At 48.3% G+C, this 13866-nt stretch overlaps 1 protein-coding gene across 2 annotated transcripts in view; it reads right to left on the bottom strand.

The window, feature by feature from the left end:
- LOC109867989 (collagen alpha-1(V) chain) overlaps positions 1-13866 on the bottom strand; it is a 150969-nt gene that overhangs the window by 13572 nt on the left and 123531 nt on the right. For both annotated transcript variants that reach the window (XM_031803114.1, XM_031803113.1), the window contains exons 46-57: positions 7328-7381; positions 6847-6954; positions 6563-6616; positions 6359-6412; positions 5983-6198; positions 5476-5529; positions 5140-5193; positions 4589-4696; positions 4318-4407; positions 4100-4153; positions 3141-3405; positions 2624-2736 (exon numbers count right to left, since the gene is read on the bottom strand). In XM_031803114.1, coding sequence (XP_031658974.1) covers positions 2624-2736; positions 3141-3405; positions 4100-4153; positions 4318-4407; positions 4589-4696; positions 5140-5193; positions 5476-5529; positions 5983-6198; positions 6359-6412; positions 6563-6616; positions 6847-6954; positions 7328-7381 — 1224 coding nt within the window. The remainder of the gene's footprint in view (positions 1-2623; positions 2737-3140; positions 3406-4099; positions 4154-4317; positions 4408-4588; positions 4697-5139; positions 5194-5475; positions 5530-5982; positions 6199-6358; positions 6413-6562; positions 6617-6846; positions 6955-7327; positions 7382-13866) is intronic.

The raw sequence follows: 13866 nt of genomic DNA, 5'->3' as shown, positions 1-13866 counted from the left end.
GGAGGAAACCACTGATACCCTAGAACTGATCCCTCTACTGGAGGAGAGAACTGATACCCTAGAACTGATCCCCTCTACTGGAGGAGCCCACTGATACCCTAGAACTGATCCCTCTTCTGGAGGAGACCACTGATACCCTAGAACTGATTCGCTCTACTGGGGGAGACCACTGATACCCTAGAACTGATCCCTCTACTGGGGGAGACCACTGATACCCTAGAACTGATCCCCTCTACTGGAGGAGACCACTGATACCCTAGAACATATCCCCTCTACTGGAGGAAACCACTGATACCCTAGAACTGATCCCTCTACTGGAGGAGAGAACTGATACCCTAGAACTGATCCCCTCTACTGGAGGAGCCCACTGATACCCTAGAACTGATCCCTCTTCTGGAGGAGACCACTGATACCCTAGAACTGATCCCCTCTACTGGGGGAGACCACTGATACCCTAGAACTGATCCACTCTACTGGGGGAGACCACTGATACCCTAGAACTGATTCGCTCTACTGGGGGAGACCACTGATACCCTAGAACTGATCCCTCTACTGGGGGAGACCACTGATACCCTAGAACTGATCCCTTCTACTGGAGGAGACCACTGATACCCTAGAACTGATCCCTCTACTGGGGGAGACCACTGATACCCTAGTACTGATCCCCTCTACTGGAGGAGACCACTGATACCCTAGAACTGATCCCCTCTACTGGAGGAGACCACTGAAACCCTAGAACTGATCCCCCCCACTGGAGGAGACCACAGATACCCTAGAACTGATCCCTCTACTGGAGGAGAGAACTGATACCCTAGAACTGATCCCTCTACTGGAGGAGCCCACTGATACCCTAGAACTGATCCCCTCTACTGGAGGAGAGAACTGATACCCTAGAACTGATCCCTCTACTGGAGGAGACCACTGATACCCTAGAACTGATCCCTCTACTGGAGGAGATAACTGATACCCTAGAACTGATCCCCTCTACTGGAGGAGACCACTGATACCCTAGAACATATCCCCTCTACTGGAGGAAACCACTGATACCCTAGAACTGATCCCTCTACTGGAGGAGAGAACTGATACCCTAGAACTGATCCCCTCTACTGGAGGAGCCCACTGATACCCTAGAACTGATCCCTCTTCTGGAGGAGACCACTGATACCCTAGAACTGATCCCCTCTACTGGGGGAGACCACTGATACCCTAGAACTGATCCACTCTACTGGGGGAGACCACTGATACCCTAGAACTGATTCGCTCTACTGGGGGAGACCACTGATACCCTAGAACTGATCCCTCTACTGGGGGAGACCACTGATACCCTAGAACTGATCCCCTCTACTGGAGGAGACCACTGATACCCTAGAACTGATCCCCTCTACTGGAGGAGACCACTGATACCCTAGAACTGATTCGCTCTACTTCTAACTCTTCTTTTTCTCTCCTGTCCTTAATCTATCTACTGTACCTCCTCTCCTCTATCCTCTCCTCTGCATAACTCATGATGGGTAGACTAGGGATACAGTGTTCCAGGCTAGCAGGGAGGGAGAGATGGTGTTTGTGTGTGTGTGTGTGTGTGTGTGTGTGTATGTGTGTGCGCACACCTTCCCATGTGCATGTCAATGCATGGCAATGTCAGGGTCTCTGACCATGTGCCATCTCTCCACTCCTTCACACTAACGAGGCCATCCCACTGGCCCATTCATCTGCCCAGGCTATTTAAAGTGAAGTTCATTAATCTGAGTTTAAGCAAACTCCTGCTCCTCTGTGTCTCAATGTGCCAGCGGATCGTTAAAATGTCCTGTAGCTTAGAGCCCTTACAGATCTCCCCTGGCCTGCCGCAGACACAGTTTCCTGTGTTTTACCTCTCCTCTCCTCTCCTCTCCTGTCCCCCTCTCCTCTACACCATGCATAACCAACCAGCAGCAAATTCCTCTCTGGGTGCCTGTCACCTGCCATAACCTATTTCAGGTGACTGGGCCAGGGACGACACTAGGCCACTGACACTTACCTGGAGGATAGTACGGCAGAACTGTGTGTGTGTGTGCGCGCGTGTGTGTTTGTGTGTGTGTGTGGAAGGGAGTCTTTGACTCTCTGTTGACAGTGAGGTACTGCCCCAAATATATTCTTTGTCATCATGACATGTCAGTAGTGTGTAACACCAAGGGTCTTACATGGAGCTGCTGCCCTTGGAGGGGCTTGGAGGACCCTGGGTATTACACTCACAGCAGTAAAGTAATAGTGATGCATGAATGTTACATATATGAGTGTTATGTGATTATGCAGTAGTATCAGGAGAGAGGTATATATGATTTATATGTGTAGTAGTTTGCCTGGGGCCAGGGAAGAATAAATAAATATTAACTTATCTGCATCATACGCTCAGAGTTATTTAACCTGTCAATCAAATGGGGAATAGTTGACACTTGACAGAACAATGTATAAAGATTTTTTTATACAATCAACCAAAAATATCACTGTGCCACGCAGGCATGATGCATTTTTATATACACCAACACCTATAAAATGTGTATGGTTCCGGTTTTTAAGATGCATTTCTATCACTGGCTCTCAAAATGTGACTTTTACCAGTGGTGAGTGTAAAAGCACCATGACTTACCCCTTCAGACTTCTTATCAGGGTAGATACAGCTCTCTCCTCCTGCTGTGAAGTTGCAGTGGACCTTGAAAGAGTCCCTCGAGCAACCCTGGTTGGGGTCGATCCAGTATTCACCTAAAAACGACAAGAAATGGAGGGAGGGAGAAAATGGGGAAGAGGGAAAAGAAAGAGGAGAGGAGAGAGGGAAGGAGGGAACCTTAACAATTAGAAACCTTTTCATCAGAGATCATTCAATGTTTAAATTAGCATGATTTAGCCTTCCAAGGAGAGACTATTCTATACCCCATATCATCAAATACCAATCATATTTATAATCCTATTTCCCTATCACATTTAAATTCATTATAGTAGTGACACTTGGTCCTTGACCTATATAAAATAGCCCCACCTGTATGAAAAAGATAGCTAGCACCAGCCACCTTTTCCAAACAAGTTTCAAACAAGATTATTCCTGGGCTTCAGCACCGAACTTAGTAAGACTTCAGATTTAGTATTTCAGATCTCAAACCGATGCCCACCGTCGGGGAAGTCAGGGTGGCAGAGCTGCAGGTCCTTGCAGGTGCGGGCGGGGTTGCCCTGTGTTCCCAGTGGGTGCTTCATCTGCTCAATCTCTAGCTTGAGGGAGTTGAGGGATCCGAAGATCTCCTCCATTCCATCGTCGTAGTCCTTGTAGTTGGCATCTGCATTGGCATCGTCCATCATCTGGCTGGCATCGATGTTCCTGCGGCTCCGCTTGGGACTCGACTGCATGGGCAGCGGGTGGATGACATCCCCAGGAGGACCCTATCGGGGTGGAGAAGGAGAGAGAGGGGGAGAGGAGGAGACAGGGAAAGGAGAGGGGGGCGGAGATGAGGAAAGAAGAGGGGGGAGAGGGGGAGGAGGTGAGGAAGAGGTGAGGAGATGGGGAAAGGAGAGGGGGAGAGGAGGAGACAGGGAAAGGGAGGGGCCGGAGATGAGGAAAGAAGAGGGGGGAGAGGGGGAGGAGGTTAGGAAGAGAGGAGGAGGTGAGGAGACGGGGAAAGGAGAGGGGGAGAGGAGGAGACAGGGAAAGGGAGGGGGGCGGAGATGAGGAAAGAAGAGAGGGGAGAGGGGGAGGAGGTGAGGAAGAGAGGAAGAGGTGAGGAGATGGGGAAAGGAGAGGGGGAGAGGAGGAGACAGGGAAAGGAGAGGGGGCGGAGATGAGGAAAGAAGAGGGGGAGAGGGGAAGGAGGAGAGGAAGAGGTGAGGAGACGGGAAAAGGCGAGGGGAGGAGGGGAGAGGAGGAGGTGAGGAGACGAGGAAAGGAGAGGGGGGAGAGGAGGAGGGGAGGAGATGGAGAAAAGAGAGGAAGGAAAGGGGGAGAGGTGGAGGAGGAGAGAGGGAGAGAAAGAGGGTAAGAGGGAAAGAGGGAGAGAAATGGGAGAGAGATGTTTTAGTCAGGGTAAAACTACAAAACAACAACATGTAATGACATCACACAATCATGAAGATAACTTACAGGAGGCCCAGGTTGTCCAGGAACACCAGTCTCTCCCTTGGGACCAGTTTGACCCTGAGGAAGACAGGAAAGAACACAGCATCATACACACAGCCTCTATGGACAGTAGGACATGGTTTAGACTTTAGAAGCCCATATACACAACTTATATGGACAGTGGGACATGATTTCAAGGGGACAGTACGACATGGGACATGGTGGATTGTGGGGACGCTTACCGATGACCCCTTAGCTCCTTTAGGACCAGGAGGACCTGGTAATCCTGGAGGTCCCAGGGGACCAAGAGGACCTGAGGGGCCAGCAATACCCTGGAGGGAGAGAAGGAGAGAATAAAGACAGGAAGGAGAGAAGAGAGGCTGATCAAACCACACTTGACTGTGTTGACTTGATATGATTAACTGTATTATCAGACCAAACCACAACATGTCACTTATTATTAGGTAAACATCGCTCAATAATCATGTAAACAACAGTTGTAGGTCTACTAACATTGTCTCCTTTGGGTCCTGATGTCCCCTGGGGGCCTGGCAGACCTCTGTCACCCTTCTCTCCCTGCTCTCCTGGGGGCCCGATCAGACCGATCAGACCAGGGTGGCCCTGAGGAGAGGAGAAACACAGATCAAAACAGGCATCAATAATCAATTAATTACTCACATCAATCTGCCTGTCAATCAATCTCTCTTCATATATCATTAGTGTGATGACTCACTGCCCTGGGGCTAATACCAGTTACATAATCAATAGGTTTGAACACCGAGCCGTCAGTTATCATTCACTTGAATGTGTATAGTATGGAATACACAGTATCTCCATCGAGAGATTTCAAGTGTATCCCTATAGAATTTTAGACATCAACATCATTAGCAATGGAAGAAGATCAATACAATACATGTGACTTTTAGCCATGCATGTGACTTTTTTAGTCACAATACATGTGACTTTTAGCCATGCATGCAACAGGTATGTTAATATTTGACTGTAATATTTACAGTATAGTACTTGTTGTCAATAACCTACTGAAACAGGGGGGTGGGTTTTACCTTTTCTCCCTTAATACCAGAGTCTCCCTTCAAACCTGGTAATCCTGGAGGACCCTGTGAGGGAGAGAGAAGAGAGAGAGAAAGAAAGAGAGACAGGAGAGAGAGAGAAAGAGAGAGAGAGAGAAAGAGAGAGAGAGAGAGTTGGACATAATATGGGAGAGTTGTAGTGGAGAGGGATGGAAGGAAGGGGGTAGAGAAGTAGAGAGGGAGGTAGAGTAAAAGAGAGTGAGGACATATAACATTACATGTCTGACCCAATAAGACAAGCTACTGTGAATCCTGTGACATCTAATGACCCGGGTTTAGGGGTTAGAGGTCAGAGGTCAGTTGTCTCACCATGGGTCCAGGGGGTCCGTCGGGGCCTGAGGAACCTGGAAGACCTTGTTCCCCCTGCATGGAAACATGATACGAGTCAATGCTTTAAGCCACTGATCTTTACATACAATATAAGGTAGCCTAGCTGTTAGAGCATTGGGCCAGAAACTGAAGGGTCACTGGTTTCTGTGTGCCATTGAGCAAGGCACTTAACGCTAATTGCTCCAGAGTCACCACTGATAATGGCAGACCGTGGCTGTAACCACACTCAGGGGGAAAAGGTAATACACATTTCCAATATACAATTGTACACGTATGAAATAGGACAAATGTAAGCATCCACCTAATTATTATTACAATATTGGTATTATTCCCTTATGCTTATATTGTGTGAATGAGAAAAAGCTTTTGTAAGATCAGTCACTATACTCATCTATGAGTGTTGTAGTAAACTCATAGTTACTGTCCCTAGTTAATGTAATAGCTATGACACACAGAAATGAAAATATTAAACAATGCTGTACTTACAACTGGGCCGGGGATACCTCTGAGACCTTCTGAACCTTGCTTTCCAGGTGCTCCCTGAGGACCAACGGGGCCTGTCTTTCCCTGTGGGCCCTCCAGACCAGACTCTCCCTTGGCTCCCTTCTCTCCTTGCCTGCCCTCGGGTCCAGTTGTACCATGGGGGCCTCTCTTTCCTGGTGGGCCAGAAGGACCTGACTCTCCGGTGGGTCCAGGAGAACCCTAAGAGATGAGAAAGGATAAAGTACATGATCAAAGTGCTAAAAGCTCTCGTACAGTACTTCTATGTTTACTGTAGTTACCTTCAGATATGAGAAATTCTCAGTTTGTTAGTGCTTGTTCGTCGTTAGACAGATGTAATAATACGTTAGGTGAGACTCACAGGTTGACCAGCCTCTCCGTCGTCTCCCTTGTCACCAGGAGGACCGTCTAAACCCTGGCAGGAGGAGAAAGAGAGGCATGGTGAAAGTTGCATGACACTGAATGGATAGGGCACACTGTGGGCTTTTTTACATTTCAATAGGTGCCAAAGCATTACAGAAACTGGATGCCTAAACAATGTCATTGTAACATGTCAGTGACTTACAGCCTGTCCGATCTCGCCAGGGGGACCAGGATCACCAGGGAAACCACTTGGACCCTGGAAATGAAATCCAACAAAATGCTCAGCATCTAGAGTGACTCTAGAGACAACTTAATAACCCTAGAGACTACATCTTACTTTGCCTTCCACTGACAATTGATTACAAATCCATAACACCCATTGGAATACATTCACATGGCAGTAACGGGACTCAACTGCAATCAATCAACCAATCAATCAATGAACTGTGATGTGTGATTCTACAGAGAAGTGTAACCAGGACTTACAGGACTTCCTTTAGGACCGTCATCTCCAGGGGGACCTTTAGGGCCAGGGGGTCCAGCAGAACCTGCAGGACCGGACTCTCCCTTCTCTCCTCGCTCTCCTCTTGGGCCCTGTGACAGTGGGGCAGTGTGTTAGTGTGTCAACAGTGTGTTACTGTGTAAACAATGTGTTCATGTCTATGCCCAGTAGAACTGTGCTTAACACACTCCATGTGGTTGGTGGGCTTTCTTCTATAATGGTTTTAATTACAACCTTGTTGAATTGATTCAGTTATTGTTACAGTAATGGTGACGAGGAATAGCCTCATTCCACTGTTTTGTTATAATAAATATATGAATCGGTAAGTTTTTGCATTTGCAGCAGAATAATTCCTTCTCTCCAATGGAGAGGCAGTGAATGGGAGTTGTAGTGTGGTGTTGTGGGGCTGTGTTGAAACAGTTGTTCTGTTAGATGATGATGTGAAGGTGCTGTCGGTTCACTTACAGGTCCGCCAAGTTCTCCCTGAAGACCAGGCTCTCCGTTTTCACCTGAGTCACCCTGAGAAAGGAAGAGAGAGAGATAGAACACGAGAAAGAAAATCATTCAGAAACGGCAGTGAACCAAAACAACTCTAAAATGCATATTTACAGTAAACCCAATGTCCTGACACGCCTGGGGAATGAAAGAGATGACACCAGCAGTTTAAATCCATCACAGCCAGTCAGAGCTGAGCCTGGAGCGGGCAGAGAGCAGGCGACCTCTGGGTCCTTCTTGGTCTACTCCATACATCTTCCACTCTCCCTCCCTCTCTCCCTGCCTGTCTTATTGGGTAGCGGGCTCAGGCTTCAGGCCCTGTTGTTACTCACTGTCACATAGGCCCCGTCTTCACAATCAATCAATCAATCATTGGGACAAACGGTGGACATGTTCCTAGAGACAATGATTATCTAACCCTGGTCTGTGATGGGAGGGACAGGGCAGCAAACTGCTTGGCCTGGTGGATTTGAATTGAACTGTACAGAGCTGAGCCAAACTGGGCCTAGTGAGCACTGGCCTAGCTCAAGGTTATCATACCCATCCATAGTCTTACTGAGCACTGGCCTAGCTCTAGGTTATCATACCCATCCATAGCCTTACTGAGCACTGGCCTAGCTCTAGGTTATCATACCCATCCATAGCCTTAGTGAGCACTGGCCAAGCTCTAGGTTATCATACCCATCCATAGCCTTAGTGAGCACTGGCCTAGCTCAAGGTTATCATACCCATCCATAGCCTTACTGAGCACTGGCCTAGCTCTAGGTTATCATACCCATCCATAGCCTTACTGAGCACTGGCCAAGCTCTAGGTTATCATACCCATCCATAGCCTTAGTGAGCACTGGCCAAGCTCTAGGTTATCATACCCATCCATAGCCTTAGTGAGCACTGGCCTAGCTCAAGGTTATCATACCCATCCATAGCCTTAGTGAGCACTGGCCTAGGTCAAGGTTATCATACCCATCCATAGCCTTACTGAGCACTGGCCTAGCTCTAGGTTATCATACCCATCCATAGCCTTACTGAGCACTGGCCTAGCTATAGGTTATCATACCCATCCACAGCCTTACTGAGCACTGGCCTAGCTCTAGGTTATCATACCCATCCATAGCCTTAGTGAGCACTGGCCTAGCTCTAGGTTATCATACCCATCCATAGCCTTAGTGAGCACTGGCCTAGCTCTAGGTTATCATACCCATCCATAGCCTTAGTGAGCACTGGTCTAGCTCAAGGTTATCATACCCATCCATAGCCTTAGTGAGCACTGGCCTAGCTCTAGGTTATCATACCCATCCATAGCCTTAGTGAGTACTGGCCTAGCTCTAGGTTATCATACCCATCCATAGCCTTAGTGAGCACTGGCCTAGGTCAAGGTTATCATACCCATCCATAGCCTTACTGAGCACTGGCCTAGCTCTAGGTTATCATACCCATCCATAGCCTTAGTGAGCACTGGCCAAGCTCTAGGTTATCATACCCATCCATAGCCTACTGAGCACTGGCCTAGCTCTAGGTTATCCTACCCATCCATAGCCTTAGTGCACACTGGCCTAGGTCAAGGTTATCATACCCATCCATAGCCTTACTGAGCACTGGCCTAGGTCAAGGTTATCATACCCATCCATAGCCTTAGTGAGCACTGGCCTAGCTATAGGTTATCATACCCATCCATAGCCTTAGTGAGCACTGGCCTAGCTCTAGGTTATCATACCCATCCATAGCCTTACTGAGCACTGGCCTAGCTCTAGGTTATCATACCCATCCATAGCCTTACTGAGCACTGGCCTAGCTCTAGGTTATCATACCCATCCATAGCCTTAGTGAGCACTGGCCTAGCTCTAGGTTATCATACCCATCCATAGCCTTAGTGAGCACTGGCCAAGCTCTAGGTTATCATACCCATCCATAGCCTTAGTGAGCACTGGCCTAGCTCAAGGTTATCATATCCATCCATAGCCTTACTGAGCACTGGCCTAGCTCTAGGTTATCATACCCATCCATAGCCTTAGTGAGCACTGGCCAAGCTCTAGGTTATCATACCCATCCATAGCCTTAGTGAGCACTGGCCTAGCTCAAGGTTATCATACCCATCCATAGCCTTACTGAGCACTGGCCTAGCTCTAGGTTATCATACCCATCCATAGCCTTACTGAGCACTGGCCAAGCTCTAGGTTATCATACCCATCCATAGCCTTAGTGAGCACTGGCCAAGCTCTAGGTTATCATACCCATCCATAGCCTTAGTGAGCACTGGCCTAGCTCAAGGTTATCATACCCATCCATAGCCTTAGTGAGCACTGGCCTAGCTCAAGGTTATCATACCCATCCATAGCCTTACTGAGCACTGGCCTAGCTCTAGGTTATCATACCCATCCATAGCCTTACTGAGCACTGGCCTAGCTATAGGTTATCATACCCATCCACAGCCTTACTGAGCACTGGCCTAGCTCTAGGTTATCATACCCATCCATAGCCTTAGTGAGCACTGGCCTAGCTCTAGGTTATCATACCCATCCATAGCCTTAGTGAGCACTGGCCTAGCTCTAGGTTATCATACCCATCCATAGCCTTAGTGAGCACTGGTCTAGCTCAAGGTTATCATACCCATCCATAGCCTTAGTGAGCACTGGCCTAGCTCTAGGTTATCATACCCATCCATAGCCTTAGTGAGTACTGGCCTAGCTCTAGGTTATCATACCCATCCATAGCCTTAGTGAGCACTGGCCTAGGTCAAGGTTATCATACCCATCCATAGCCTTACTGAGCACTGGCCTAGCTCTAGGTTATCATACCCATCCATAGCCTTAGTGAGCACTGGCCAAGCTCTAGGTTATCATACCCATCCATAGCCTACTGAGCACTGGCCTAGCTCTAGGTTATCCTACCCATCCATAGCCTTAGTGCACACTGGCCTAGGTCAAGGTTATCATACCCATCCATAGCCTTACTGAGCACTGGCCTAGCTATAGGTTATCATACCCATCCATAGCCTTAGTGAGCACTGGCCTAGCTCTAGGTTATCATACCCATCCATAGCCTTAGTGAGCACTGGCCAAGCTCTAGGTTATCATACCCATCCATAGCCTTAGTGAGCACTGGCCTAGCTCAAGGTTATCATACCCATCCATAGCCTTACTGAGCACTGGCCTAGCTCTAGGTTATCATACCCATCCATAGCCTTAGTGAGCACTGGCCAAGCTCTAGGTTATCATACCCATCCATAGCCTTAGTGAGCACTGGCCTAGCTCAAGGTTATCATACCCATCCATAGCCTTAGTGAGCACTGGCCTAGGTCAAGGTTATCATACCCATCCATAGCCTTACTGAGCACTGGCCTAGCTCTAGGTTATCATACCCATCCATAGCCTTAGTGAGCACTGGCCTAGCTCTAGGTTATCATACCCATCCATAGCCTTAGTGAGCACTGGCCTAGCTCTAGGTTATCATACCCATCCATAGCCTTAGTGAGCACTGGCCTAGGTCAAGGTTATCATACCCATCCATAGCCTTAGTGAGCACTGGCCTAGCTATAGGTTATCATACCCATCCATAGCCTTAGTGAGCACTGGCCTAGCTCTAGGTTATCATACCCATCCATAGCCTTACTGAGCACTGGCCTAGCTCTAGGTTATCATACCCATCCATAGCCTTACTGAGCACTGGCCTAGCTCTAGGTTATCATACCCATCCATAGCCTTAGTGAGCACTGGCCAAGCTCTAGGTTATCATACCCATCCATAGCCTTAGTGAGCACTGGCCTAGCTCAAGGTTATCATACCCATCCATAGCCTTAGTGAGCACTGGCCAAGCTCTAGGTTATCATACCCATCCATAGCCTTAGTGAGCACTGGCCTAGCTCAAGGTTATCATACCCATCCATAGCCTTAGTGAGCACTGGCCTAGCTCAAGGTTATCATACCCATCCATAGCCTTACTGAGCACTGGCCTAGCTCTAGGTTATCATACCCATCCATAGCCTTAGTGAGCACTGGCCTAGCTATAGGTTATCATACCCATCCATAGCCTTAGTGAGCACTGGCCTAGCTCAAGGTTATCATACCCATCCATAGCCTTACTGAGCACTGGCCTAGCTCTAGGTTATCATACCCATCCATAGCCTTAGTGAGCACTGGCCTAGCTATAGGTTATCATACCCATCCATAGCCTTAGTGAGCACTGGCCTAGCTCTAGGTTATCATACCCATCCATAGCCTTACTGAGCACTGGCCTAGCTCTAGGTTATCATACCCATCCATAGCCTTAGTGAGCACTGGCCAAGCTCTAGGTTATCATACCCATCCATAGCCTTAGTGAGCACTGGTCTAGCTCAAGGTTATCATACCCATCCATAGCCTTAGTGAGCACTGGCCTAGCTCTAGCTTATCATACCCATCCATAGCCTTAGTGAGTACTGGCCTAGCTCTAGGTTATCATACCCATCCATAGCCTTAGTGAGCACTGGCCTAGGTCAAGGTTATCATACCCATCCATAGCCTTACTGAGCACTGGCCTAGCTATAGGTTATCATACCCATCCATAGCCTTAGTGAGCATTGGCCAAGCTCTAGGTTATCATACCCATCCATAGCCTTAGTGAGCACTGGCCTAGCTCAAGGTTATCATACCCATCCATAGCCTTAGTGAGCACTGGCCTAGGTCAAGGTTATCATACCCATCCATAGCCTTACTGAGCACTGGCCTAGCTCTAGGTTATCATACCCATCCATAGCCTTAGTGAGCACTGGCCAAGCTCTAGGTTATCATACCCATCCATAGCCTTAGTGAGCACTGGTCTAGCTCAAGGTTATCATACCCATCCATAGCCTTAGTGAGCACTGGCCTAGCTCTAGGTTATCATACCCATCCATAGCCTTAGTGAGTACTGGCCTAGCTCTAGGTTATCATACCCATCCATAGCCTTAGTGAGCACTGGCCTAGGTCAAGGTTATCATACCCATCCATAGCCTTACTGAGCACTGGCCTAGCTATAGGTTATCATACCCATCCATAGCCTTAGTGAGCATTGGCCAAGCTCTAGGTTATCATACCCATCCATAGCCTTAGTGAGCACTGGCCTAGCTCAAGGTTATCATACCCATCCATAGCCTTAGTGAGCACTGGCCTAGGTCAAGGTTATCATACCCATCCATAGCCTTACTGAGCACTGGCCTAGGTCAAGGTTATCATACCCATCCATAGCCTTAGTGAGCACTGGCCTAGCTATAGGTTATCATACCCATCCATAGCCTTAGTGAGCACTGGCCTAGCTCTAGGTTATCATACCCATCCATAGCCTTACTGAGCACTGGCCTAGCTCTAGGTTATCATACCCATCCATAGCCTTACTGAGCACTGGCCTAGCTCTAGGTTATCATACCCATCCATAGCCTTAGTGAGCACTGGCCTAGCTCTAGGTTATCATACCCATCCATAGCCTTAGTGAGCACTGGCCAAGCTCTAGGTTATCATACCCATCCATAGCCTTAGTGAGCACTGGCCTAGCTCAAGGTTATCATATCCATCCATAGCCTTACTGAGCACTGGCCTAGCTCTAGGTTATCATACCCATCCATAGCCTTAGTGAGCACTGGCCAAGCTCTAGGTTATCATACCCATCCATAGCCTTAGTGAGCACTGGCCTAGCTCAAGGTTATCATACCCATCCATAGCCTTAGTGAGCACTGGCCTAGCTCAAGGTTATCATACCCATCCATAGCCTTACTGAGCACTGGCCTAGCTCTAGGTTATCATACCCATCCATAGCCTTAGTGAGCACTGGCCTAGCTATAGGTTATCATACCCATCCATAGCCTTAGTGAGCACTGGCCTAGCTATAGGTTATCATACCCATCCATAGCCTTAGTGAGCACTGGCCTAGCTCTAGGTTATCATACCCATCCATAGCCTTAGTGAGCACTGGCCTAGCTCAAGGTTATCATACCCATCCATAGCCTTAGTGAGCACTGGCCTAGCTATAGGTTATCATACCCATCCATAGCCTTAGTGAGCACTGGCCTAGCTATAGGTTATCATACCCATCCATAGCCTTAGTGGGCACTGGCCTAGCTCTAGGTTATCATACCCATCCATAGCCTTACTGAGCACTGGCCTAGCTCTAGGTTATCATACCCATCCATAGCCTTAGTGAGCACTGGCCTAGCTCTAGGTTATCATACCCATCCATAGCCTTAGTGAGCACTGGTCTAGCTCAAGGTTATCATACCCATCCATAGCCTTAGTGAGCACTGGCCTAGCTCTAGGTTATCATACCCATCCATAGCCTTAGTGAGTACTGGCCTAGCTCTAGGTTATCATACCCATCCATAGCCTTAGTGAGCAATGGCCTAGGTCAAGGTTATCATACCCATCCATAGCCTTACTGAGCACTGGCCTAGCTCTAGGTTATCATACCCATCCATAGCCTTAGTGAGCACTGGCCTAGCTCTAGGTTATCATACCCATCCATAGCCTTACTGAGCACTGGCCTAGCTCTAGGTTATCATACCC

Source organism: Oncorhynchus kisutch, linkage group LG23, assembly GCF_002021735.2.
Source record: "Oncorhynchus kisutch isolate 150728-3 linkage group LG23, Okis_V2, whole genome shotgun sequence".
NCBI lineage: Eukaryota > Metazoa > Chordata > Actinopteri > Salmoniformes > Salmonidae > Oncorhynchus > Oncorhynchus kisutch.
The sequence above is the reverse complement of the archived record's forward strand: the minus strand, read 5'-3'. Positions and strand labels throughout refer to the sequence as shown.